Genomic DNA, 26949 nt, shown 5'->3' on the forward strand with positions numbered 1-26949 from the left:
ACCTGTCACCCCTGGTGGCAGCTGTAACATCCCTGCCCTGCTCCCCCAGCTGTGGCCCAACTCCCAGCACAAGCCCCGTGAACTCAGCTTGACCCACAGGGATTCCAGGTTTTTTTGGAGTGCCATGAATTCCCCTACAAGTCCAGGTTGAGGCTGAGTGCCAGCCTAAACCCTGCACTCCCCACAACTGCACACAGGCTCCCAGGACAACTTCTTCCTTCTTTGGGCAAATGTTTCTGTGTGTTTCACTAAGCGTGAGCCCCAGCTCTCCTCCTTAGCTAAACCAACAGCAGCTCCAGATCAAACAAACCTAAAAGCCATCATACATCATCTGCAGGGCTAAAGGTGCTGCAGCACTGCCTCTCTCCATCCCACAGTGACTTCCAGAAGCCAGCAGGGCCACTGCAGTCATGCTCAGTGTGACAATTAAAAGGATTTCTAAGGCATGTTGGCCCTAGAGCCACAACTACAAATCCCACTCTGCATGTCCGAGGGCTAAGCTCATTAAAGAGGAACCATCTCATGCTCTCTTCCTCCCTTCCATCTCTCCCCTCCCCATGCCAATCCAGCATTCCAGGATAAAAAGAAGTCCCAAGGCACTCAACAGCTTGCACAGCACAGGCCAGGGGCATTATTCCTTCTGCAACCAGTAGCACAAGTTCAGAACTAAACCTGAAAACTTGCTGAGCCCATCAGCTGCCTCTCTTGCCCACCTGACCTCCAGAGGCCCAGATTTCCTGTGTCCCCACAGCTCTGGGATTTCCAAGTGCAGATCCCTGCAGGAACCTTTGTTATTCTATGCTTTTATTCTCTGAGAGCACACTCAGCAGTCTGAGAGCTTCTGATTTAAGCTCACCTGTGCATTTATGCTTAAGCATCACTTTTTTTTTTTTAATCTACCCATCAAAGAGGGCAGGCCTATCTTTTCCCAAAATGGACAGTGAAGTCTTGGAAACAAGCCAAGAGAACAGGGAAAAGACAAAGAAATCTATGCAGATAATACCACAGGCTTTGCTTTTCTTCACCAACAGGACACTCACATTCCAATTGCTCCTTTTGGGCCACAAACACCACACAACCATTGGAACGCCTCATAATACCCCTTGCATGTGCAATGCCTTGGAAATAAAGATATTCCAGTGCACTGGCATTGCTTTTGCCACTTACAACATGCAAAGTCTATGAAGTCAGTGTGAAACCTTCCTATGCACACCTCAAAGGGAATTTTTGGATCAATCCCTGAGCAAAGCACCCCACACAAGCATAAATAATCAGCATGGAATTGGTCACCCTGACAGCAGCCAAATGCTTCTGATGGGAGCTAAAAGAATCCCCATGCAGCCAGATCCCAGTAACCTCTTGGAAAAAGGAGGCCTGCCTCCAGTAATAGCAATGATTTACACCTTCCCAGATTTGGACCAGCTCATCCCTGTGGCAAACATCCAATCCTTTATGGGACCATCTTACATTTCGGGGTGCAGCTTTATGAACACATGTTCAGCAACAGAGCCCCCCCCCAAAAAAACGGCCCAGAAGAAATTCCAGGAAATTCCAAGGCCTACTCAGGAGGGAAGGGCGGGAGCGCCACCTCCTGGAAGGAAAGTGGAAAACATCGGGAAAGAGCCGGGGCTCCAGCTCGTATTCCAGAAAACATCGGAGCAAGCTGCATGGTCACTCCCTCCCACAAAACACGTCCCATTCTTCCTTAAGAAAAAAACATTTGCTCGGTTCTGACAACAGGCTCCTGCTCGTGACAACGATACACCCAGTTTAGACATGAAATCCACAAGCTGCATTTATTTTTTCTTCTCACAGAGCATGATTTGAGTGTCACTTGACATTTGCTTCCCCAGCTCGAGCTCCAGGCCCACAAGGCAAAGACATCAGGTACTGACTGATTCTTGGGCAGGTTTTTGCTGATCCTCATCAGCTGCATCTTCTTCCTCCTTCTCTTCTGCCTTCTCCACCTGAGGTAGGATTCCATCGAGGTTCAGCAGCAGGCCCTCACTGGTGGAGGATCTGATAACCAGCCTCTGCACAATGGGATCTAGGAACACAAAGGGCACCAGCCAGCTGGTCACTCCAGCCCTGGCCAGGGCTCCAGGCTGACTGCTCCCAGGAAATGTTTGCCATCAAGGCAGTAAAATGACACCACCAGCATCAGCCTGGACACTCCAAATCAGTAGAAAAGCTGCTCAGAGCAGAAAAGCTATACCTCACTAAACTGGGCTGATGTACATGATTTAAATTCATTTAAAAAACAAACCAAAGCACCCCTTTCTGCATCTACTTTATATTTCAAGTCAGGCAACCCCTTATTGTTTTTATTTGGGCTTCTCAAGGCACGTGTACTTGGCTTTTTATGGTCTGGTCTCTGCAGCTACTGCGAGCAGCATCACAGGGAGAGAGGCAAGATCATTCTTCTGGCAGACATGAAGCAAGTATCAACACCAAAAAAAATGGATTTTTAGCTTACACAAAGCTCCTTCCCCAAAATTATTTCATGAATCACCATTTCCTCTCCAGCTAAGCAGATGCCCTCTGCTTAAAGCTGACTTTATGATTCCTTTTGCTAAGGAATTAAAATTTAAAAAAAAAAAAAAAAAAAAAAAAAAAGGAAAGAGGGAAAAGTTGATTCTTTCCCTTGGAGGAGCAGGAATTTTCGAGATGCTTGGAGAGCAGCAAGGTAACTGCTGACAACCCAGGAAAGAAGAGCCATCTCTCACATGGCTTTGCTGCAGCCTGAACAAAGCTTACCAAAATTGGATGGCTTGAAGGTGCAGATATCCTGGACAATTGTTTTCAGGTTGGCAATGATGTGCTCAGTGGGCATATCCAGCTGCAAAAGGACAGTGCCAGGTTAGTCACGGTGATGCCTGGAGCCCAGGTGAAGAGATCTGAAAGCACTGGTGGTTTGTGCTCATTCCACATTTTCAGATAGGTTTCCTTTGTCTGTGCTCCCTGGGAAGGAGTGACAAATCCCATTAACAGCCTTATCCAAATGCTGATTTGCTCACTGTCCTCTCCAATTCCACTCAGGACATGAAATTCCCAGGGCTCTGTAACAACATGTAGCCCTAAGGGCTGAAAACCCCTAAAAAACCAACACATACACAAGTGCTTTTGCAAAAGTTAGATGAAAGAAAATGGTCAAAAACTTTGAGAAACAGGTTGAAAGGATGGTTTGTTCCCCCCTTTGAATGCTACAGTTCTGCTCAGGAGAGAAAATGCAAGAGCTGTGCACACAACTTACTCTGGCTATCCTTGTCTTGATGACACTCTCGTCCTCCACCGAGTACTCGTGGCACTCTCGGAAGAACTGCACCATTCTGGGAATGTCACTGCCCAGGGAATCTGTTAAACAACACAACCAAAGAAGCTGTCTGAGCAATGCTTACTGGCACAGATGGGTGTGGCACCAGGAAAGAGATCGTTCCCTCTGTTAATTAAGGCAAGCACCACTCCAAACTGCAGTCTCACAGACGGGACAATGGTGTCCTCACTGAGGTCACACAAACAGTCTCCGTGTTCCCTCCATCCCCACTCAGCAGGATTAATAAGCATAAAGGCACCTAGCAGCCAAATTCATCTGGTTTCTTATCCCAGATTTGCCTGTTGCAGGAAAAAAAGGATCCCTAAAGTTCCCTTGACCGAAGAGGAGTGCTGCAGTCACAGCCTAACACCCAAAGTAACTCCACATCCTAACAAAAACCATTCCAGGGGCACCCCCAGGGCTCCAGCTCCCTCAGGACCTGGTAACAGCTGTAACCAAGGTCTGCTCCTTACTTCTCTTGGTGCTGGGGTACTTCTTTCTCAGCTTGTTCCTCAGGGGGATTAACTTGGGGATTATGGCAGGGACAGCCACGTAGAAATCAGCCTGGATTTCATCCTCCAGGATCTGCAACAAGCACAGTTCCACTGATTGCACTGAAGCTGGTTTGTAAAAGGGCCCAAGCACACAAACACATCTCTCACTGCTCACACTGCCTGCTGCCTCCCAGCCAGAGCTCACTGGACACCAGGCCTCTTCCCCTCCCTCCAGGCCCCAGTTTAAATCAGGATATTTATGTAATTCCTTAGGAAAAACATATACCCATTTGATTAATTCAACTCCTCCCACGATGGCAGCCCCGTGCTCTCGAGCTGCCTCAGCTTCCTGCTCATTCTGTGGAGAGAAAAAAGGAATTCAAAACAGCTGGACTACCAAGCAGGCTGCTGCTCCTCTGCTGCCACTTGAGCTCAGGCAGAGAATTCCAAAAAAATTCTGTCCAAAGAGTTATTAAATAAACCCATGGCAGCCCTCTGGGATCATCTCACACAGATCAAATGATTAATTGGCAAAGCACAGCTGCAAGAGTGTGCTGGACACCAAAACCCCACAAAAATGAAGTAATTCTGCCTCACCCACCTCTGTGAGGACCCAAACCCCATGAAAATGAGGGAATTCTGGCCCACCCACCTCTGTGAGGACCAAAACCCCATGAAAACCCAGGAATTCTGGCTCACCCACCTCTGTGAACACCAAAACCTTGTTCACCTCATCTGTAAAGCGATGGGGAAGAGCGACACCGCTGGAAAAAGGATCCACTTTTTTCTGGCAAGTAAAAAAAAAAAATTAAAATTAAAGCAAACAAAATGAAATTAAGACTTGAGGGTAAATTACACCATCACAGAGAGCTGGTCCCCTAAAAATAAAAAAAAAAAAAAAAAAAAGGCAAACAAGGGGGCTGCCCTCAGTCAGAACAGCCCCAAAGCCTTCAGGAGTGCCAGCAGTGCCACCCCACCTTCTTGTGCAGTGCCATGTCCAGGAAGACGTTGATGTACACAAACTGCTTGGGGTGGGTGAAGTCCAGCTCCTGGAACCTCTTGAGCATGCCCACGGCCTGCTCCAGCCCGTAGGAGGGTCTCCTGTAGAGCCAGGTCAGGTACACGTCGTCCACGGGCTTGCTCATCAGCGGCCGCCTCCGGGGGAGGGGCTTCTCCTTGTGCTCCTTCACCTTCTCCTGCCTGCTCTTCTGGGCATCTTTTTTGGCAGCTCTAAAACCAAAAAAAAAAAGAAAAAAAAAAAAAAAAAAACAAAAAACCAGGCACGTTGTGAGGGCACCAGTTATTTTCACAGCACTCTGATTTTATAAAGCAAGGTTTTCTCCTCCCTCTCCCGTGGCATTTTGCATTCAGTTGAACACCTAATTCTCGTTTTCCTCCCTATTTTCAGAGGGTCTCCAGGTGAGGAAAAGAATATTAAAATAGTAACTGGACACTCCATCCCTCTGTAAAGAGTCTGCAGCACTTGAGAACGCTTCATTCTCCTGTCTACTCTTGCTTCTCCCAGCCAAGCTGTGTTATCACAGAGATGGCAAATTAAACAATGAAAAGCCAATTAAGGGACGGGAAGGGTTTGAAACCGACTCCAGGAGCTCACCAGCTTTCACGCTGACATGTAACCCTGCTACACCCCGCAAAAGCACAGCCCAAAACCACAGCCTCACGCTTCCCCTGTGCCATCGGCACAGAAAACACTCCCTGCGAGCGCAGGCTGTTCTCCGGGACCCTGTGAGGGTCAGCCGGCTGTCGGACCAGGCCTGCGGACACCAAACAACCCCCTACATCTTCCGGGACGCCAGACCCGCACTCACTTGGCTGCTGCGGCCGCGTAGGGCCGGGCGGTGGCGGGGCTCACCACGGCGGGGACGGCGAGGCGCTGCTCCAGCCCGGGGAGGACCCAGCCGCACCGCGGGGCCAGCGCTGCGGGGCGAGAGCAAACACCGCCTCAGGCACGCTCCGCGGCGCCCCGCACCCCCGACCCGCCAGGACAGGCCCCCCTCGCCCCTCTGCAGCCCCTCGGGGCCGCGGAAGAGCGGCGGGGGCAGCGCCCGCGGTCGCTCAGCGCGGCCCCCTCACCTCGCCACAGGCAGCGGGCGCTGGGCGCCGCCATTTTGCCGAGCCGCCCTGGTGCGCCGCCGAAACCATTCCCCGCGGAACTCGCTCCCCGAGGCCGAGAAGAAGCGTTCCGGCAGGCCCGGGCTCTTTAAGGGTGTGCCACCTAGTGCCGTCCCCCCAACCCGCCGCGCCCGGGCCTGCCGTTCCGAGGTCGCGCGGGTTCCGGCGCCTGCCCGCTGCCCCGGGAGAGGTGACCCGTTGCCCGGGGCTGGCCAAAAGCCCCCAGCTCGCTCCTTCAGCGGCCTGAGAGGGGCCTCAGGGCGAACCCGGGGCTGTCTCGTAGCGCTGCGAGCCGAACTGGTCCCCCTTCCGCGAAGCAACATGGCGGCGGCTCCTGAGGGCGGTCAGAGCCGCGGCCCTCAGCCATGGGGGCGTTGACACCTGTTAGGCCACGTCCGTGTGGAAGAACAGTGCCTGCTGCAAGCCACATGTAATTCCAAAAAGAGATTTGGTGGCTGCCATCTCACCCCTGTTCCCTTGCAGATTGGGTGGGAGAAGAAATCCGAATTCAACGTCCCGGAGCAGCATCCGCTTGCCAAGACTTTGTTTAAACATCTCCTGGGCTGTTCAGATTGACACCACAAACTGTAACGCTTAAAGGGGGTTTTTATTCCACACTGATGTGCTTTTGATTAAAAACATTCCAAACCCGTAGTCTTCCCCAGTCAGCGCCTGTCCCAGAGTGTTTAAATCAGGGATACGTGACTGCCTAAAATTCCCCAATGGATCCATGTGCAAGGACTTTTAAAGCAGATACACGGGAGGCTGTGTAAAACAAGCTGTAACGAAACTGTGCTCGTCAAATCCAACACCCGGCTCAGTGTCCTGGGAAAGGATGGACATAGGGATGCGTGAGGGCGACGGGAGGAAAAGGAACCCTCCTCGGCTAAAATGCCTCGGCTGAGGAGTGACAGCCATTTGTTTAAGGCTCCAGGGGGAGATGCAATGATTTTGGACGGGCACTTGGCAGCGTAGAGGTGTGAGAGGAGACTGTTCAATGTGCCAGGTTATCCGCATCCTTCGCCATCCTCCCGCAGGGCCTGTGAGCCTCCGGCTTTTTACCCACCAGGTCTCTGCCGTGGAGCACGGATGGAGCAGGGATTTCGGGAGAAAGACGGAGAATGCTCAGCCATCCCCAGCACCTCACTCTCCCCCCAAAGCCACTTTCCTACCCATAGCCCCTGCTCCATCGCCGAGGCCCTTCCCGCTCTCCGGCCATCAATGAACTTCTCGGGTCCAGCCGCAGCTCGGGCAGCTGCAGCAGAAAGGAAATTCCAATTAAAAGCCCCCAGAGGCTGATGTCGTGTCCATCCATGCGCTCCCCCGACCGCTTGTTCTTTCTTCAGACACTCCCTGGTGCTCTTTTTTTAAATTATTTTTATTTTTACCTGCACTTCCCTGCTCCGGCTGCCCACGAGGATCCGTGCCACCGACACCTGGGCGCCCAGTAAAACCTCAGTGCCCGAAGGAGGAGAAACAAAGGTGTCAGACACCGAGCAGATGCCCGCACACTCAAATCCCGGATTCGCCCCGGATTCCCAGGCGGACTCTTCCTTCTCCCACCGCAGCGCGGTGACAGCCGGGGCTGTGAAACCGAGGGGAGAAAAGGAGGGGAAGAGGAGGGGGTAAAGGTGGCGGCGGGTTCCTTCGTGCCCCCGCCGGAGCTGCCGGAGCCGGCCCGTGATCGCTGGCACGGCCCCGCGAGTGCCCGCGCTCCCCCCGCCGCGGCCCCGGCACCGCCCGCCGCCGCCTCCCCGCGCCCGCCCCCGTCTCCTCCGCCCTGCGCGCCCCGGCCGCCGCTCCTCCTCCTCCTCCTCCTCCTCCTCCTCTCCTTCCTCCTCCTCGCCGCCGCCGCCGCCGCTGCCGCCCGGGCCCCGCGGCTCCGTCCCCGCTGCCCGCGGGCCGCCGCCCGCATGTCGTGTGCGCCCGCCCCGCCGCGCCGCCGCCGGCCCCGCCGCCCCGCCGCGCCGCATGCAGGTGAGAGCGGGCGGGAGCGGCCCCGCCGCCATGTCGGGCCCCGCCGGGCCGCGGGTGCGGGGGGTGCGGGCACAGCCCCCGCCGCGGGGAGATGGCGATCGGCACCGGCCGCGGCCGGAGCTGCCCCAGGGGATGCCGCGCTCGCCTCGGAGCCGCGGGTGGCGGCCGTGGGGAGAGCCGTGCTCGTGGGGCCGATTCCGGGCACGGGGGGACGGATCCCGGCCGCGGGGTCAGCCGTGGCCCTGGGGCAAATCCCGGCCGTGGGGTGAAGCCGGGCCCCGGAGTGAACCGTGGCCGTGAGGTGAGCCTCAGCCGTGGGACGAACCCCAGTCGAGGGGTAAACCCGGGCCATGGGGTGACTGCTGGAGGTGAACCTCCGCCCCGAGACTAATCCCAGCCGTGAGGTGAGCCGAGGCTGGAGGGTTGTGCGTGGCCCTGGGGCGAATCCCGGCCACGGGGCCAGCGCTTGGCCCCAATCCCCTCCACGTGCCGTGGTGGCATCTCGGCCTGGCACTGTGACCCCCAGCGTGGTGGGGTGAGGGCGCTTCAGGGCTCAGGGGGGTTTGGGGAGACGCTGGTCTCGCTCCCTTTTCCCCGCGGTCTCTCAGGGTCCGCAGCAGTTCCGGAGGAGGAGGAGGAGGAGGATGACAGGAGTGTCACCTGCCATAAAACCTGGGCTGCCCGCCCAGGCGTGGTGCTCGCAAATGAAAGCGCGCACTTGAAGGCTGAGTTTGGTTACAGTCTGGGGCTCGCTTGTTAAACTGCAGTGCTCCTGCTAAATGTGGTGGTGGAGGGCTCTGCTGCTCCCAGCCACGCCACGTTTTATCTGACCTTCTGGAAATCTTTAGACCAGTGGCTTTTATCGGGCCCTTTTGGAAACTTTGAATAGGTCGAGTATTTGTTTTGGGGAGGTACAACTTCTCCTGAGTTGCCGTGCTGATAAAGATTTTACACGGCCTTGGTTAAGCAGGGAATTTTTTACAATTTAAATGTGACGCTCCCCCACAAAACTCAGAGCTAACCTAGAGGGGCAAACACCCACCCAGGACTCGTTCATGGTGCATAGACATGGCTGATAACGAAAGTGATGGCAACGTGCTTGTTTTTAAAAAGAAAAAAAAAAAGCACATCATTCCACACAATCCAGGGAATTCCTAGAATCATTCTGTCATCCTGTATCCCCATTTGGAGGCCAGAGAGCTCTAGTGAAGGTGGAGCATGGCCTGCCAGGGATTTCATTTCTGTGAAAAACAGGGAAATGGTCCTGCCACAGGTCCCTGTCCTGGAGGGCAGCATCCATGGGCACGGCCCTGGTGCCTCCCAGCAGATCCAGGCTGGCGGGACGCTGAGTGTTGCCGTGTGCTACAGCCTGACCTGCTGTCGTGGATGGAGCCCTGCTCCCTCCCTGCCGAGGGAGGTGCTTCCAGCCTGATTTCAGAATTTGGCTCTGGAGCAGGTGGACAGCGTGCACTGCTGGCACCTCCCTGCTCCGTGCTCTGGAATAGCGATCCAGCCTGCAGGATGGTGTCGGTTCCCCCAAACACAGCTTGTGTTTGAGCTCCAGCCCGGGCACTGAATCTCCTCCCAAGGTGGCTGGAGGTGACTCCAAAAGCCCTGCTGCCGTGTGCCTGTTGGGTTTCACAGAGCAGTGGAAATTCTGCAGTGCCCTCCTGCCTGCTCAACAAACCCTGTTAAACACTTTCAGTTTTGTTCCCTTCTTACTCTTAAAAGCGGGGGCTGCTCTCAGTGCTGAAGCACTATTGAATTTATTCCCTTTTATCTCTTCCTGCAGGGGCTCTTTCTCATTTCGTTTGTGCATCTAACTGAAGGACAGAACTCAGTGTAAACAGCCCATAGGTGTTCCTGTGCAAACTTTAGTTTCCTGGCACCCTGGGAGGGCCAGACCCCAGCATGTCAGGGCTGAGACTCCCCACCAGCAGCCTGCTGGACAAACTCACCCGGGCTGCAGCATGGAGAAGGCAGAACTTTGCAGTGGCCGTGGAGTTTGCCACTGGGCAGGGTGAGCTCCTGCTGGCACAGTGACCCGTGACTGCCAGAGCTGTGGCAGCGCCAGTCCCAGTTATCTGCACAAGTGCACTCTCACTGATAGAGCTTGTTTGCCTTGCCTCGAGGGCGCTTCTCCCTGGCCCCCGGAGGGGAGCAGCCCTGCTTCCAGGGATGGAGCCTGCTCACGTGTTGATCTGCCTGCCTGGCAGGGGAAGGAAAGGCTGCTCCAGGTCTGTTTGCCATGGGTGGCTCTCCTCTTCCCATCCAGAATCTGTAGGAGCCCCGGCCCATTTGCAGTGGGAATTCTCTTGTTATGGCTGTTCTCTTTCCATGGGAGAATACTTCCATTTTGTGGGAGAAACTGGGAGCATTTTGTTGTTTCCCATTAACAGATGTGGTTTTGCAAAAAGCCAGGCAGGCTGTTGACCAAGTTTAGCTTTCACACCAGTCCTGGGAGAAAAAAGCCAGAAAGTGATCCCAGGGTGTGTGTGGACTCTGTTAGGAGAATGAAAAAGCACCAGTGGAGCAAAATTAATTAATTTCCACACCGGCTAAGCCTCTACTTAATTTAAATCTAAACCACCAAGAATTAAAACTTAGAGTTAGGTAGATCACAGCAGCCACTGGCCTTTTTGTTTGAGCCAACGTGCACAAGTGGGGGGATGTGTTTATTTTTTCTTATTAAAACCTTCCCCAAGGTTTTAGGTGATAAAATTATCCATCAGTATCGTGCATAATTTCCAGGCAAACTTTCTTGAATCACCCCCAAAAATTCTGCTTCTGTCAGCTGTAATCTGCTGGACACTTTTGGGTTACTTGGGCTTAAAAGGGGAGATAAATCCAAATAAGTGCTTACTTTTTACTTGCTTACTGTTTAGTGGAAGGAGGTTTGGGGAGTGCCAAAAGGGCCCTCGAGGCACAGGATTGTAACCTGATTTGCAGACTACTGAGAAAGCAAAAGTAACAGTGGAGCTTAGTTTTTTGGGAGCATAAGATGGCATTTGTGAAAAGTTTAAAAAAATAAGGTAAAATATGTCTAAGGCATATTTAGATTCAGGAGGATTTGCTGTGGATTTAGTGCTTTAGAGCATTAAATGCTAAGCCTCTTGTAAATTTTTTTTTTTTTTTGTCCAGATTCTGTGGTTCTCTTGATGGCAGGCTGTAATCAAGGGCTTGGGTGCTTGTTACAGTGACAGTGTGGTGTAACTTCACCTTCTGATTAATTCTTTGGGTTTCCAGTGATTTGTCTGTGCAGTTTCTCCATCTCACCTGCAATGATTTAAAAAACAAAAATTAAAAAAAAAAAAAAGGAGGTTTCTCTATCAGGATCCTTAGGAAGTGACAATATTTCTGGAATTCTGCTGCTCTCCTTCCCTGTGTTTTGTGCACCTTGGGGCTGTCATCAAACTTCCCACCACAAGGGCACCCCAAAAAATTCAATTTCAAGTAAACTGAAGTGTCTGGCAGGAAGTGTCAAAAAGAACCTGACATGCAGAGGATTTTCTGGACCCATTTGTGCCTTCAGATCTCGGGGCTGGACGCAGAGAGCACGGTGGAAGGCCTTTAGCTGAACGTGCTGACTGGCTCTGCTGGCAGCTTAGTAAATTCCCAAAAGGGCTACGTGACAGCTACCTCCAATGGCAAGGTGATGAGCCTGACTTGGGGGCTGCTGGGTGGGAGAAAATTCCTCTCTTGGAGTTGGAAACGAGAAAAAAAAAGTCCACACTGCCCCCAAAACAAAACCAAGCACCAAACTGAAGTTGCTTGAAGTAAAAGGGAGCACTGGAAGAAAATCTTCCTGGAATCCTGTTGAGAAGAACAGCTTTTGCAGTCTCTTGGGCATCTCCCTACAGAGATGTATCTTTAGGAGTGTTCAGCCACCACCAGGAAGCGACTGGGCAGGGACTCATGGCAAACAGAATTACAGACAGGCAGAAATGCTCTGTCCTACAAGGATCACATTTTGTCCCTTGGAGGGGGAGATGTTCAACCAGCACTTGGAAAAACGCTCCAGGAGGAACAAAAAGCAGCTGGAGCAATTGTAGCTCCAAGTCAGGCACAGTCAGCCAGCACAGGGGTTTTGGGAGCTGCAGCCAGACCAGGGGAGAGAAGAGAAGCCCAGTGAGCTGTTGGGAGTCATTTAAGTGCAGTTTGTAGGTCGTGTGTGCTCACCCCTACTCTGGCATTTCCTGAGGGCAGTCATTAGGGCTGTTTAGGAGTGCACAGCACCATTTATGCTCAGCATTCACCCAGGTGGGGTGTTCTGTCTTCTGCTGGCCTGGGTGGGGAGGAGCTTGGTGGTTTTTCTGAGAAAGGCAGAAAAAATGTGAATAAAAGGGGCTCCAAATGCAGATTTGCAGGATATGAAGGCTGGGGTGTAAGTGCATGTTCAAAATTAAAATTTTCCCTCCAGCACGAGTTTAGTTTTGGGTTCCCCCCGCTTGCAGCTGGAGGATTGGGAAATTTCAGACATGAAGAGACAAATCCTTCAGAACACCCTGCCACCATCCCTGCTGATTTGAATCTGGATTATTCCTTACCCTAAACAAAGCATAAAGGGAAACCTCTTGTGCCCTCAGCCAGGAGCAGCAGGAATTTTTATGGAGGCAGCTCTTGTCCCGTGGGCTTTTCCCCATCCCAAGTTCTGCACCCACCTGTACTCTCCAGAGGCTGTGTTGGGAACAGGGAGGCAAAGCAAAGCTCCTTCATCCTGGCCTTCCACAATTAGCTCTCCAGGTCAACAGCTCCCCACACTGCTGCTTCCAACAGCCTGGAAGGGAAGGCCCAATTAAAATTAAACATTTCAAAAGATTTTTTAAAGGCAGAAGAAGTTCCTAGGCTGAGGCAGCTCGGCAGGCTGCAGGAGAGGGAGGAATGTTTAGCCTTGTCTTGCTGCAGAGGCAGCCTCCTCCTTGCTTTGGTGTCAAACACATTTTTTTTAAGTTCATCAGATTGCAGGAGTACAAAGGAAAGTACAAAACCCATAAGCTTTTGGTCAAGCTGTTAATAATAATCAGGATTTGTGGCTGGTGTTCAAGTTTGCTGTTTACCCTTTAGGGCAGCTGAATGAATTGCTCGGGTAGTTTTCCCCTCGCTTTTCAGGAATGCTTCCATCTGAGTGAACATCTTTGTGCCTTCTAATCACAAATTAGTTTTGCTTTCTTTTTTTTTTTTTTTTTTCCTTTCTTCCTAAGAAATCAATCTAAAGGCCCTTTCAAAAGGCTCTGGATTTAAGGACCATCTAAAGAGAGTGCTGAAGCCCTCCTTCTGCAGATTTGTAGCTCTTTTTTTTCCATAGGATACTCCCAGGAAAACTGAGAAAGGGGGAAAGCAGAAAACATACTTTGTAAGCTTTGCTGGAAATCACCATCCTGTGTGAGATCACAAGAGGAGGTGTATGACACCAGAAAAAAGTCCTTTATCCTGAGTCAGCCTCGACATGTGGAGAATATCCTTTGCTCTTCCTGCTTCCCCTATAGCTCAAAATTCCATTTCTGCTTCGTGTGTTCCATTAACTTACAGCTGGCCCTGGCAGTGGGAAGGAGCTAGCTCAGGATGAACGGCTGCCCAGGCAAAATTCCCACTTGTGAACGCCTTTCCTTGAATCCCTTTTTGTTCTGGAAGGTTAAAAAAGCAAAAGGAAAGCAGGGCCAGATGACTTCTCACATACCAGAACATTCCCAGGTGCCAGGAAGAGCTGGGCTTACCTTTTTTCCCCTCCATCCAAGTCACATCTTGCCACTGGGAGCAGGTCAGTCTCCAGGGACATGTTTGTACCTGTGCAGGGAGCCTCTTCCTCCTCCTCCTCAGTCTGGAGCAAAAGACAGGGAGGGAGTGGAGTGCACCAGAGGAACTAGGAGTGTTTGCAGGGCATGAGAGAAGCACACCTACTGAGTGTTTTGAGACCTGTGGACAGAGCAGGAGGTTTGAGACTAGGTGTTTGTCTGCAAGGTGTTTTTTTGCCTGCTCTAGGAACCCCCAGGTGCTTCCTGTGCAGGTAAGGGGGGAATAATTCAGTTTTAAGTCACTGGCCATTTATTTCATGGCAGCTGCAGGTCTGAACAAAACAACCCTGGACGTGGGGAGATGAGTATAACTCACAAGTATTTTCTGCTTGGAAAATTACCTGGTTGAAAACCTCAGGCTGTCAACAAGGCTCCAGCATTCCTGAATCCTTACCTGCCTCCTGACCTACCCACTGTGTCTGTGCTCTTCCTTTACTCTCTCCATTTCTGTACAGCAGGGGAGGTAGCACCAGGCCTTTGGACTGCATTTGTCTTCTTCAGCTTCCTTTTAGAGAGCTCTGGAATTAACCTCTCAGCTGCCACTTGGTTAAGAAATAGCAGAAAACCAACCTGTTTGAAAAACTACAGCAAAACTTGCCACAGGTATTCCCTGGCTTCAGGTGAAATCCCATCCCGTGGCTGAACAGAGGAGCCCACACAAGCTGAGCCTCTCTTCTGGCACAGGGTGCCCAGGGAAGCTGTGGCTGCCCCTGGATGTGTCCAAGGCCAGGCTGGACAGGGCTTGGAGCACCCTGGGACAATGGGAGGTGTCCCTGCCCATGGCAGGGAGGTGGAACTGGATGGGCTTAAAGGTCTCTTCCACCCCAAACCAGTGTGGGATTCTGGTTGGAAGTTGAAGTAAGGTGGAAATGCTCGTGGGAAAGACTGGGATAATCAGATACAGAAGCAGCTGAACTACCTTTCAATATTCAAATAATGTGCTTTGCTCAGGCTATTAGGCAAACTTTTTTTTAAAATGCAAAGTACATTTAAACACACCCTCTGGAGAAGAGGGTTTATTCCTATAAACTGGGGGGGTTTAACAGATCCCTTCTCTCTTCTCTGAGCATACAAGCCCAGCTACTTTGAGCACTAGTGCAGCACCCTGTGGCCTGTTCAGACTGAAAAGGCTCGTTTATTGTGCCAGTGATTGCAAAACAGTTTCCACTATCAGTGTGTGCTTTTTCCTTTGGCCTTTTTTCCTTTTTCTCCTCCTTCCTTTTAAAATCTTGAGCTTTGACTCATCCAAACTTACCTGTGGTTGAACAAGGCAAGCCTTGTAACCCTAAAGCTGTTTGAATTAAGTTTTTACAGTGGCAGATTTTCTTTGGACTGTTGAAGGAGAGTAACTGAAGTGTTGCTAGGCTTTGCTTATTTTGTGGAAGTGCTGGCAGTCTCCCACTGAAAAGGGAAGATGACACCATGGCCGTGGAAATCATCTCATTTCTCTTCTCCTAGCACAAACTTTGCTTTGAAGGATGAAAGGGTACTGATGATTCCAGCTGTATCTTAAGGCTGGTTCATTGAGAAGACCTCAGCGTGGATGGGTTCCTAATTCCTGTGTAGTTTTGCTCAAAACCCTGGTCAATAGCTGACTCCTCTCCAGGTATTGATCCTGAGGAGTTGGGTGAGGCACAGCACTGGCTCTCAGCACAGCCCCAGCAGGGTCTGTATCATTTCTGAGTGACTGCATGGGTGACAGATCAGCCTTGTCTGTAGAGCAGCCCTTGCCCTCCTGGCTCAGAGGGACACTGGCACACCACAGCCCTGCCAGCTCACTCTGCCCGTGCTGTTGGGGAGTTCTCTGTCTCTCCAGTCCCAGGAAGAGCTCCTGCTGTGAGCTGCAGCCATCCTTGGCTGCTTCTCTGCCATGCCCACAGCCCAGGACGGTGTTTGTCTTGATCCAGAGCTGGCTTCTTCCTTCCCCAGGCTCCTGGTGACCTCAGCTCCTAATCCTTTAAGCCACTCTGGCCTGGATCTCATTAGAAGCCCAGCACTCCCCAGGGGATGGAGCAGCATTGCAAATGGGTCATTTCTCTGAAAGAGTGCAAGACAGTTGTGTAAATAAATAAGCACACTGCTTGAAGCAGCCCTTTGGGGGCTGCTGATGACATTTCTGTACAGGCTGGCTGCTGGGAGCACTTCTTGCCCTGCAGTAGCCCCTTGCATGCATTTCTGGTAAGCTGAGCCTTATTTTGGGGAGCAGCCTGCCCTCTGCTTGCATGTGAAGCAGCCCCAGGAGCTGCTCTGGAAGCACAAAGTGTAAAAGGCACCTGCAGACACAGGCAGGTATCACTCAGGGACCTGCTGTGGGTATCCAGGAGTTGTCATGCACGCTCTGAGAGGTAACAGGCTGCTTCCCACAGGGGGGAACTGTTCCTTTGGAGGGAGGACTGACTCTTAACCAAGCACAGCAATAAAAAGCAGCTGTGTAATGCTGGGTAGGATTTCCATGCAGTAAATAGATCAGCTGGTCCTGTAAGTGGGGGTGTGACATGGAGGAAGAGGAAGGGTGGAAACCTGGGTATGCTTGTGTCACCTGTGATTTAAGAAAAGACTGCCTCATTTAGAGGAGGTGAGGGAATGAGGGGAATAACTGGTGGGTGTATGTCAGTGGGACAATTAGCATTTCCATCAAGTGACTGCCAGTTGGCTCTGGAATTAATCAAATGCAGCTCGTTCCCTCCCTTCCCACTCCTCCCCTTGGCTTTTACTCTTTGCTTCTGTGACTTGTCTGTGCTCCTCTGGGCTCAAACAGATAATGTGGAGCCCCCTGGGACCCCAGCACCACTGAATTTACTGCCAGCTGCAGGTTCTTGCTTACCTCTTACCTTTCCCTAGTCCCAGCTTGAATTTCCTTGTGCTCTGTGTGTCAGACTTTCCTCGGGGATTCTTTCCAATCTCCTCAGACATGGTTTTTTAACTGTTTGGGGTTTTTTTTTTCAATAGAAAAGCACGATGAGGCATTTTCAAGGGTGCTGTTGTCCAGCTTCCAGCCCAGCGTGTGTGTGCGCACACGCGCACGCCCGGCCAGCCACGGCGTGGCTCCTTCCTGGGAGGGATCAGCAGATGGGAGGGCATGGACACTCCTGTGCTCACAGGAAGGAAGAGCCACTCAGGCCTGCCTGCTGGACTGCTTCCAAAATGCTTTGGCAGCTCGACTCATCCGGGTACAGAGGCTGGGGGGAAAAGGAGGGAATCACAAAGAATGTCACTGGGCTGAAGGCGAGGGTTGGAGCTGTGCCAAACATCCAGAGCACAGGGCTGCAGCAGGAGGCAGGCACTGCTCTTCTCCACTGGCCTCCTCTTTTAGGCACTGAGGCATCAAACATCTTGAACAAAACATCTTATGGGCACTGTAATTTAAAAAATGCATCTTCTACACTCTTGGGGGAAGGGACTGTGTGTTTGAAACCCAGAAGTTCCTGTGGTGTGCTGCCCAAAAAAACATTTCTTCATATTAAAAGCCTCTGCTGCAACCCAGTGGCTCAACCTTTGCTCTCTGACACCCCTCACACCTTCAGTAGTGTTCCAGTACTCATTTCTTTTCTCCAGGCTTTAAAGGATAGTCATTTGCATGCCTCATGCACAAAAACAGCCCAGCAAATAAAACACCATAAAACCCCAGAAGTGCAAGGAAAAGGCAGGCACAGACCTTCTGGTGGAAACACAGTACCTGCCCCTGGCCCTTTTTATATCCACCTCAGAGAGCTGCTTAGGCTCACCCAGGAGCACACTTAGGGTTCCACCTGAGTAATCCAGCTCTGCCAGTCCCCTCTGGGTTTTTTGGACCCAAATAGTTCCATTAGGAACCCCCAGAGTTTAAATATTGTTCTTACTAATGCACTGCTGTCCTCATCTCCAGATTTTCTGTAATTTACACAAAACGAGGAAGAGATTCTGTGTTTAATTTAAAATCAGGGCTGGATCTGTAGCAGAGAGCAAGTTTTAGTAGCTTCAGAAGTTTTCCAAGGGCAGCTAAAATTTGCACTCATGCACATTGGATTTTGGAGTTAACAGATCCAGGGAACTCAGTGCAGCTCCCTGAAGACTGAGCAAAACCAGGGTGGGATTTCTGGATATTGTTTCAGTTCCAGGGCAAGCAGAGTGGGAGATAGCAATGGCAGGAGTTGGGAACCCAGGCAGAATCCATTTTTTGCCAAAGAACAAAATTACACACGGCGACTTTTCAAGTCTTGCTCAATGTTGCTGTGATGCAGAAGGAGAAGAAAAAAGTGCTTTTGATTTAGGTTTGTTTTCCCCTGTCTGTAACTGTGGCAATGACACTGCTGCCTGTTTGACTCACCACGATTTCAAAGCAATATTCAAGTGACTAACAGCTGAAAAATGTGCATGTCCTTTGCCTCCCAGCTCAGGGCTCACTCCTCTGAAGGCCCCCGATGGCCACACATGGCTCTGCATTGGCAGAGCACTTCTGTATTTCAACATCATTGCTTTGGGTGCCCTGCCAAGGAGCAGTCCTGGAGCTTTCAGAGGCTGCCAGGGCTCAGTGGGCATCTCTGGGCTGCTGAGGATGGGCAGGGGTGGCTCAGGTGGTCTCAGCACCGTGGTTTTAAGGACTTCTTCAGAGAGCACTCACCCAAACCCTGGGTTTGGACAGCAAAGTGTTCTGTGTCCTGGGTCCAGGTGCTGTAGAGGTACAGATCAGTTGGAGATCTGACAGATGAAGCAGCAAGGGCAGGTGCAATTGGGCTCTTGTGGCCTGGCAGGGGCTGCCAGGAGCTTGCTCAAGTGCTCCCCACTTTCACACCAGCGCTTGAAGAGCGAAGATAAATCCAGCAAAAGGCAAGCACCAGGGATTTGGCACTCCCAAAGCACAGCCTGCTTGTGTGAGGGGGAAAGGCTGTTGTGACTTTGGGTTCTGGAGCACAGATGGAAGGATTTCAGGTGTAATCCCTTGTCCTTAAGTAACTGGTTCCCCTCATGGCCCCGTGCCAGGCAGTGTGAGCACAGAATCCTCTTATCCCGTAGCTCTGCTGGCCCTGTGACCTCACCTGGACATGACAGGGGCTATAATTAGATGTGGGGCTCACATTTGCCCCTGCAGTTTCCTTGGGCCCTGGTCAGGGAAGGAAGCAGCAGCCCTGTAAGTGAGACCCTTGGCAGGGGACAGCCCTTGGCAGCTCCTGCTCCGTGCCAGAGCGCTGGCCTGGCTGTCAGCATCAGCTGGAAAACACTGCAGGACTTGACCCTCGGAGAGGGAAAGTGCCATCTTGGGTCAGCTGGACCTGCTGAGCAGAACCCTCAGCTTGTTACTTCACCTTGAAGTTGGAGCTGCTTGAAGAGCTTCACACCTACTGCAGCTGGCTGGAGGAGAGGGAAGAGCTGCATCCTCTGGAGCAGCTGCTTTGGATTTGGATGAATTCAAGGCTCGTGGATTTTGTGTGTCTGGGGAGGAAAGGACGGGCCGGCAGCAAACTGGGCTAACCTGGTGTTTTTAAATCACACTCAGGGTCCTGCTCAGCACAACAGCCCAGGGAGGCATGGAATAAAACCTCTCCCTGTGTCCCCTGGCGAGTGGATGGGTTTTGAATGAGAGCTCCTGTCTGACAGTCAGGACAGTTGGATGAATTTGGCATGCACAGGCTCATCCTTAGGCTTCTGATGTTCACATTTTGCACTGGGCTGGAGCCCTTTGTGCCCCAGAACTGCTAAATAGGAGCTTTACCTGAGCTCTTTTTATGGCTCCTGGGCCATTAGGAATACAAAGGTCTTGAATGATCCCAAGCATGAAGAAGCACAGAACACTAAAGCTGGATAGTTAATGGGAAAATGGAGCTAATTCCCCCTCAGACTGCAATTTTGAGCAGTGGAGTGGAGAAGTGGGGCTTTGTTAAGCTGAAGTTAGGAGCCTTCCCTTCAATCCTTGGTTCCCTGTGCAAGCTACAGGAGGGAGCAGAAGGCTTCTGATCTTGTCTGCAGGCTCTGCACACAGCCAAAGACTCTGTGGGTTCTGGGGGATAAACTGGGAAATGCAGCAGGTGACTGCAGAAGCCCCAACTTCCTAGGAAGAAATGCTCTTCTCCATCCCTGAATTCTGCCCAGGTGTGAGTGCTGCTTGGCAGCCCAGAAAGGAAGGAATGCTGTGCAGTAACAGTTAGTTGTGCTGGTGTTTCAGACTAACAGGGATGCCAAAGGAAAAATATGATCCTCCAGATCCTCGCAGAATTTACACCATCATGTCGGCGGAAGAGGTGGCCAACGGGAAGAAGTCGCACTGGGCTGAACTAGAGATCTCGGGTGAGTTGGTTGGGGTTTAAATTCCCACAGCTGGTGCCCCAGAGCACTCCAGATCCAGAGGGGCTCCAGACTGAAGAGGTGTTGAAGCTCCTTGCTTTGCTTTTCCAGGGAGAGTGCGGAGCTTAAGCACGTCGCTGTGGTCGCTGACACACCTGACTGCTCTGCACCTCAACGACAACAACCTTACTCGCATTCCACCTGATATTGCCAAGCTTCACAATCTGGTTTACCTGGATCTGTCATCCAACAAACTCAGAAGTTTACCAGCAGAACTAGGAAACATGGTGTCTCTCAGGTGAGGGGAATTATTCTGGTTAACTTCACGAAAAGTCTCTGGCGTGGGATCGGGACCGAGAGTTTCAGTTTGTTTCCCGTGCCTGTATTTCACATAATCCTGAAAAACTCCAGGATGGTGCAGAGCTTCGCTTCTAATAATTACTTGTGGGTTCACTGGCCTTTTTTTCTGATTGTTGATATATCACTGTTTCCATCCCTGGTTTCATCTTGGGCTTTGTGGCTTTTCCCCCCCAGTGAATGTACTTCAGTCTTGGTTTGACACGGGAAGATTGGCATATCTTTCCATAATGAAATTCAGGGTGAAAAGTGTTTTCTTTGAGGATGAGCAGTGTTCAGCACCTTAGGAGTTTCTTCTGCAGTGATCCTCACCCAGAGTGTTTTTGCTTTTGCTGCAGGGAATTGCTTTTAAATAACAATCTGTTACGGGTTTTGCCTTATGAACTTGGACGGCTCTTCCAGCTGCAAACCCTGGGTTTGAAAGGTGAGCTCTTCCCATATTCCTGCGAGTTCTTGGGGATCCTGAGGGGGGCTGGTCTCAAAACTTTCCTGTATTACCTCAGGGTTTTCTTAGAGGTTATTTTAAGCATTAAGTTGGTAGCAAAAATGACCAGGCAGTTGGGAGAACACAATGCTTCTCTTTCTTAATGCTGTTAAACTTCCTTAGGAGCTCATTTCAAATCTGCAGTCAGGGAAATAAACCCTTTAACCTGCTGAGTTAATTTGTCTGTTCTCATTCTGGGAGATTTTCCTTGGGTGGGAAGCCTCAAGAAAGGCAGGCAGCTGATCCCCCTGCTGTTGTTTTGTGCTGTTGACAGGCAATCCTTTGTCCCAAGATATTCTCAGCCTCTACCAGGATCCAGACGGAACCCGAAAGCTACTGAACTACATGCTTGACAATCTAGCAGGTACAGCCCCAGGTGTCATTTCAGAAAGGCTTTAAAAGCAGCATTTGCTGTTAAAACAAGGCTCTGAACCACTGCAGGGAGAGGATTCCTTCCCTGCCTCAGTGCTTTTGTCAGGTGCCTCCAGTCAGATCCCAAACCACACCCTCACACGCAGGGGAAGAGGCAGATGTGTACTAAGGGTCTCCCGTGTTAGAGCCAAATGTTCTGTCTGTTCTCTTTGAAACCCTTCAGTTACCAGCCAAGGGCAAAGTCTGCCTTGCTGAAGCCCAATTTTGTTCTCCCCACCAGAAATAATCGTTTGAATGCAAGCAGAATGTCAAATGTAGCTGGAGAAACACCGAAGCCATGAAGAACATCCAGTACCTGACCTCAGTCCTACCTTGTGGTTCTGTAACTGAGCCTTCTGCTTTGCCCCTCGATGTCTCCCAGGTTCAGGCACTGCAGGAATGATGGATTCAGGGCAAGGTTCTTGGAGAAGGGATGGCTGAACCGTGCCAGGACTTAGCCCTCCTTCTTCAGCAGATTATTCAACGTGCAGGAGTATTTCAGTGGTGCTTCTAAATCTGAAGAGACAAAAATAGTCACGAATCTTACAAATGACAATTTCTTCCCTTACTAGAGCTACACATTTAAATGATTTTTGCCTCCCCTGAAGACTCGGGGAGTTGGGGATGCAAAACACATTATTGTTCAGTCATCACTTGGACTTAGGAACTCTAATTTACAAATAGAAACTCTGGATTAATCACTGGCTTAATTTTTTTGCAGTTCATCCAGAGCAGCTGCCTCCAAGGCCATGGATTACTTTAAAAGAACGAGACCAAATTCTGCCCTCAGGTAAATCTGGGTTCCCAAGGTGACACACTGGGAAACTTACCTTGGGCTTCATTTTCCTGGAGCAGAGTGAAAACAGCAATTTGTTCATTTGCACCAGAAAAATTACCATATGGCTGTGCTGTAAATACCACTTTTGTCATTTCTTTTCCACGTTGGGCTTTGTCACTTTCAGCCACCTTGCCCAAGCCAAAGAGACCATCCCCAGAGGCTGACAACCTTGGCCTTTCTCTCTCTCCTTGCAGCTTCATTTACAGTCATGTGTTACAATGTGTTGTGTGATAAATACGCCACCCGGCAGCTCTATGGCTACTGCCCGTCCTGGGCACTCAACTGGGAGTACAGGAAAAAGGGAATCATGGAAGAAATCGTCAACTGTGATGCAGACATCATCAGTCTTCAGGTAATAAAACATAACTGCAATTTCCATCAGAAACAGCAAACGCCAACCTCCTCCTTTAGGATTAAATGTTCCCTTGGGAGCACCATAGTCACCTGCCTGATAGCAAATTCCAGGTCTTCCCAGTGAAAGCTGTGTATCCATATTCCAGTGTCAAACACACCAGGTGTGGTCTGCTGCAATCCAAATTACACCTGTCACTTGGCCTGTGGGAGGGATTCTGGGAAATGCAGGAATGCACATCCGTTCCCAGCAGGCCATTGGTCTAGGAAGGGACGTGGAGTGTGCAGCTTTTCTGCCTGCACGCCTGGGCAGGCACCAGGAAGGGTTTCCTTCACTTCTTCAGCCTGAGGCGTTTGTGTACCATTGCAGGAGGTGGAAACGGAGCAATACTTCACCCTTTTCCTGCCAGCCCTGAAAGAACGGGGATACGACGGATTCTTTTCTCCAAAGTCACGTGCCAAAATCATGTCGGAGCAGGAGAAAAAGCACGTGGATGGCTGCGCCATATTCTTCAAAACAGAAAAGTAAGGGGCTGCAGCAGCAGCTTCCAAAATTTACACCTAAACCTCAGAAGAGCTCCCAGTCCTTAGGATGGAAGCTTCCCAAAGCCTGAGCTGCCTGTCAGAGTTTTCACTGCTTCCAGAAAGAGAAATGCAGCTCTGGGGTGGGCTCCAGACCCAGCTGGAGTGGTTTGGAAGAGGGGGAGCCTGTGGGAGCAGGCAGGGATGGTTCTCAGCGGGGGACACTGCCACGGGGGCGGTGTCACAGCCGCTCCCTGTGCTTCTCCCCCCGATGCCCAGGTTCACTCTGGTGCAGAAGCACACGGTGGAGTTCAACCAGGTGGCCATGGCCAACTCGGAGGGCTCGGAAGCCATGTTGAACAGAGTGATGACCAAGGACAACATCGGGGTCGCCGTGGTCTTGGAGGTGCACAAGGAATTATTTGGAGCAAGTGAGTACGGCTGTGGTGTCCTCTGCTCCACAGACAGGCACGAGTTATTCCTAGGTAATCCCTGCTGTTCCCGTTGGCAGCTGCCAAACGCAGCCCATGGGTGGCTCAGACAGGCACAGAGCACGTGGTCTGGTTGTGCTCACAGCAAGATGCCCAGCATTTGCTTTTCTCCTTTCAGGCTTTTATCCCCGCTTCCTTACTCTGTTACATTCTGCCTGAGCAGCTGGGCTGTCCCAAGGTCACTGTGTTTACACACATTTGCTCTTACCAGTAGTTGGCAACAATGTTCAACTTCTATTTTCAACTCTCTTTTCCTCCCCTGGATTGACTCCTTCCTCCCTCCCCCAGTGATTAGATGTCAGTGCTAATGTACTGATGTGGAAGGAGGAGATTATCAGGTCTCTTTTCCTGCCTCTTGATGGACAGACCGTCACACTTTCCTTAAGTTTGATCAGATGTGGCAGACAATTCCAGCGCAGGCAAAACTGCCATCCTGCTCTGTCTCCATGGCTGGGGTTTTCATGGCTTCAGAGGAGGCTGGAAGGAGCTCCCTGGGCTGTTTACAGGCATTTCAGCAGGTTTAAGCAATGAAAACACAGCCATCTGCTGCTGTGTCTGACCCTGAGGGGCTACACCCCGAGTACGAGCAAGCAGGAGCACAGAACCTTTCACAGAACCTTTCACTGCTAACGTTGTTTGTCCAGGTATGAAATCACTTCATGTGGACAAGCAGCTGCTCATCGTGGCCAATGCCCACATGCACTGGGACCCCGAATACTCAGATGTGAAACTCATCCAGACCATGATGTTCGTCTCAGAGCTGAAAAACATCCTGGAGAAAGCCTCGAGCAGGCCCAGTAGCCCGACAGCAGATCCCAACTCTATCCCTCTGGTGCTGTGTGCGGATCTCAACTCACTGCCTGACTCAGGTAAGGCTGGCTTTTGGGCCTGACCTTTAACTTACCTTCTTAGAGCATTCAGGTCCTCTTTCTCCTCTGGAGGTGAGGGGGTTGTTTGCACTCCCAGGGAAGAGATGGATGAAAGCTTTCCTAGGAACTGCTGCCTTTGGAAATCTGGCTGAAGAGACTGTGAGTCCTCCGGCTGAGTCGCCTGCTTTTCGTGCTCAGCCGGACGCTCCAGGAGAGCTGGCTGCACCTACAAAAGCGTAGAAAGGCACAGTTAGATCTTAAATAAATCATTAAATAAACACCCACGCCTGAAGCAGCGATAAGAAGTAGGAAAGAAGTGAGTTCCTGATGAAGACTTTCTAAGGAGAAGGGTTTGCTTTGCTAACTCTGATCTCACGGTGCCTCGGTGGCCTTCTAGTTCTTAATATCCCAAAGCTGTCTTTCAAAACAACTCCCTAAACCCTTCCCCTTGCCCGCAGGTGTAGTGGAATACCTGAGCAATGGCATCGTAGCCGACAACCACAAGGACTTCAAGGAGCTGCGCTACAACGAGTGTCTGATGAACTTCAGCGGCAACGGCAAGAACGGAGCCTCGGAGGGCCGGATCACGCACGGCTTCCAGCTCAAGAGCGCCTACGAGAACAACCTGATGCCTTACACCAATTACACTTTTGATTTCAAAGTAAGCCCCGAGCTCCGGGACACCGCGGGCTCGGCCGTGCCAGCTCCCCCGAGCTCGGCCGCCCCGGGGTTAACGGGGACGGCTGCAGGGCGGGCCCTGCGCTCACCGCGCTCTCTCTCCCTCTCTCCGCAGGGTGTGATTGACTACATTTTCTACTCCAACACTCACATGAACGTGCTGGGAGTGCTGGGCCCTTTGGACCCTCAGTGGCTGGTGGACAACAACATCACGGGGTGCCCGCACCCGCACATCCCCTCGGACCACTTCTCGCTGCTGACGCAGCTGGAGCTGCAGCCGCCGCTGCCGCCGCTGGTGAACGGCGTGCACCTGCCCTCCCGCAGGTAGTGCAAACCCTGCCTGCCCCACGGACCTGTACACTTGTAAATCCCTCTAGATAGGAGTGAAGTATGGCCAACCTTCAGCTGCTTCTTCGAGCTCCTTTCCTTATGTGTTTGAGAAGAGATTTTGCACATTTTGGTGCATATCGGTATCATTCGGCACTAGGGCTGGAACCAAAGTATTATTCCCCTTCCCAGGTTTTTAATTTAATTTTTGTTTGTGTTTTGGGGTTTGTTTTTTTTTTTTTTTTACTTTAAACTGGCTTTTTCTTTTCAGTAGGAAGCTGCACTTCTAAACGGACAAAAGAGATTTAAAAAACTTGCATTTGACATATTTCAAGGTAATGCTTTTTTCCAGAACGTGGCAAATTGAGCCAACCTTTTAGGAGAAAGAAAAACAAAACTAGAGGTGCTTGTTTTGTAGGAAGAAGGTTAGAAATACTGTTTGTTTGAATCCAAAATGGAGACTCAACTCTGCATCCGACATCAATTTTGCACATTAGCAAAGCACTTAATACCCGACTATAAAGGATTGGCAGCATGGCCCTGCCCCTCATCTCAGCACTATCAGAAAACCAAAGATAGCCAAGGATCTGTGATCAAATTCGAGCTCTAAATCCTCCTGGTTCCAATTTGTTTGGGAGCTTTTGTCAGTCAGGGCCGAAGTAAAAAGCTGCTGGTTCCTCCCCAAATGTTAATGCTCTTTGGATGTGTTGGAAATCCTTGTTTTCTTTCCTTTTAATGCTCTGGGTGGCCAGTTCAAAACCTTATGCCTCAAGAGGCATTAAACATGATGCAATTTTCTGGGGAAAAAAAAAACCAACAAAAAAACCAAGTTGTTTGGCTGCTTAATGTTTAAAAAAAAAAAGGCAGAGCGATAGGAAAAGGTCGTGTCTGTGTTTTTAAGTTTTTCTTTATTCTGCTTTTTTGCTGCTATAAGATTTTCTTGAATTTCTATTTGAAACTTTTCATGCACTTTACTGTTTCTAGTCTCCAAATGTGATATTTTTAATAAATGAAAAACATTTTCCATGATGTGAATGAAATTTTTAAGCAGATTGATAAGCCTATATTTATGTCTCATTCGTATACTTCAAAAAAAGTCCAATTTGAATTGTGAAATTAGTTTTAAATACAAAAGAGCCATCTTCTGTCTTGCAAAACTGCCAAGTCAGGCTGTTCCTCTTGAATTAAACATTTCCTTTGTCATTTTATACACAGGAAATTTTCCATAGCGGGGGGGGGAAAAAAAAAAAATCAATTGGACTTAGAGGAGAGACTATTCCCTGACTCTGACTAGGGGCCAGGGAGGGGGTGGCGTGGGCCAGATGGCAAAAATGGGTTCAGCAAAGTGACAACTCCCTTGGAAAAGTGCCTAAAAAATGGGGGTGTCACCTATGGTCTGGGATCAATTGGAAGCAAAGGGAGCTGGGGGAAAGTCCTGCACAGCGCTTGCTCTGTGCGAAAACAAAACTAAATAAAAAAAAAAAACAAAAAAGGGGGGAAAAAAAAGAAAGCCCTTTCCAGAGATGGATTTTCTGGGTGCAGGTATCTCTGTTGGAATATACCTCAGCATTCCCTACCTGGCCATGGCACATGGATTGGAGAGCACTGGAAAGTAGAATAGCATGAAAAACTTAATTTTGTGGACATTACCTTT

General features: G+C 50.7%; 2 protein-coding genes and 1 long non-coding RNA gene across 6 annotated transcripts; 1 reads left to right on the forward strand and 2 right to left on the reverse strand.

Annotated features, from left to right (window-relative positions):
- Positions 1–1769: 1769 nt before the first annotated feature.
- On the reverse strand, positions 1770–7468 carry MRPL1 (mitochondrial ribosomal protein L1). 2 transcript variants are annotated; one of them, XM_059843522.1, is made up of 9 exons: positions 7329–7468; positions 5902–7195; positions 4785–5037; positions 4511–4594; positions 4094–4165; positions 3787–3898; positions 3254–3354; positions 2758–2839; positions 1770–2047 (listed from the first exon to the last, which is right to left on the reverse strand). In XM_059843522.1, exons 2-9 carry the CDS (start codon positions 6261–6263, stop codon positions 1884–1886), a joined length of 1230 nt encoding a protein of 409 aa, XP_059699505.1. In that variant the 5' UTR covers positions 6264–7195; positions 7329–7468; the 3' UTR covers positions 1770–1883. The 2 variants fall into 2 exon arrangements, with proteins under 2 accessions (XP_059699505.1, XP_059699506.1); XM_059843523.1 differs by lacking the exon at positions 7329–7468 and adding an exon at positions 5637–5745 and having other exon boundaries at positions 5902–6051.
- A 383-nt stretch (positions 7469–7851) lies between these two features.
- On the forward strand, positions 7852–26347 carry CNOT6L (CCR4-NOT transcription complex subunit 6 like). Its single transcript, XM_059843524.1, has 12 exons — positions 7852–7917; positions 19849–19970; positions 20079–20265; positions 20663–20748; positions 21083–21172; positions 21941–22009; positions 22252–22409; positions 22779–22933; positions 23210–23361; positions 24066–24290; positions 24749–24951; positions 25084–26347. The coding sequence occupies exons 2-12, from the start codon at positions 19859–19861 to the stop codon at positions 25294–25296; spliced, it is 1650 nt and encodes a 549-aa protein (XP_059699507.1). The 5' UTR covers positions 7852–7917; positions 19849–19858; the 3' UTR covers positions 25297–26347.
- On the reverse strand, positions 9668–16990 carry LOC132325970 (uncharacterized). Of its 3 annotated transcripts, XR_009486098.1 has the most exons (5): positions 16541–16990; positions 14965–15746; positions 13632–14251; positions 12579–12694; positions 9668–11193 (listed from the first exon to the last, which is right to left on the reverse strand). It is a non-coding gene; the product is annotated as an uncharacterized LOC132325970 (long non-coding RNA). The 3 variants fall into 3 exon arrangements; XR_009486097.1 differs by having other exon boundaries at positions 13632–15746; XR_009486099.1 differs by having other exon boundaries at positions 13445–15746.
- Positions 26348–26949: the final 602 nt, after the last annotated feature.

This window comes from Haemorhous mexicanus, chromosome 4 (genome assembly GCF_027477595.1).
Source record: "Haemorhous mexicanus isolate bHaeMex1 chromosome 4, bHaeMex1.pri, whole genome shotgun sequence".
In the NCBI taxonomy this organism is placed as follows: Eukaryota; Metazoa; Chordata; class Aves; order Passeriformes; family Fringillidae; genus Haemorhous; species Haemorhous mexicanus.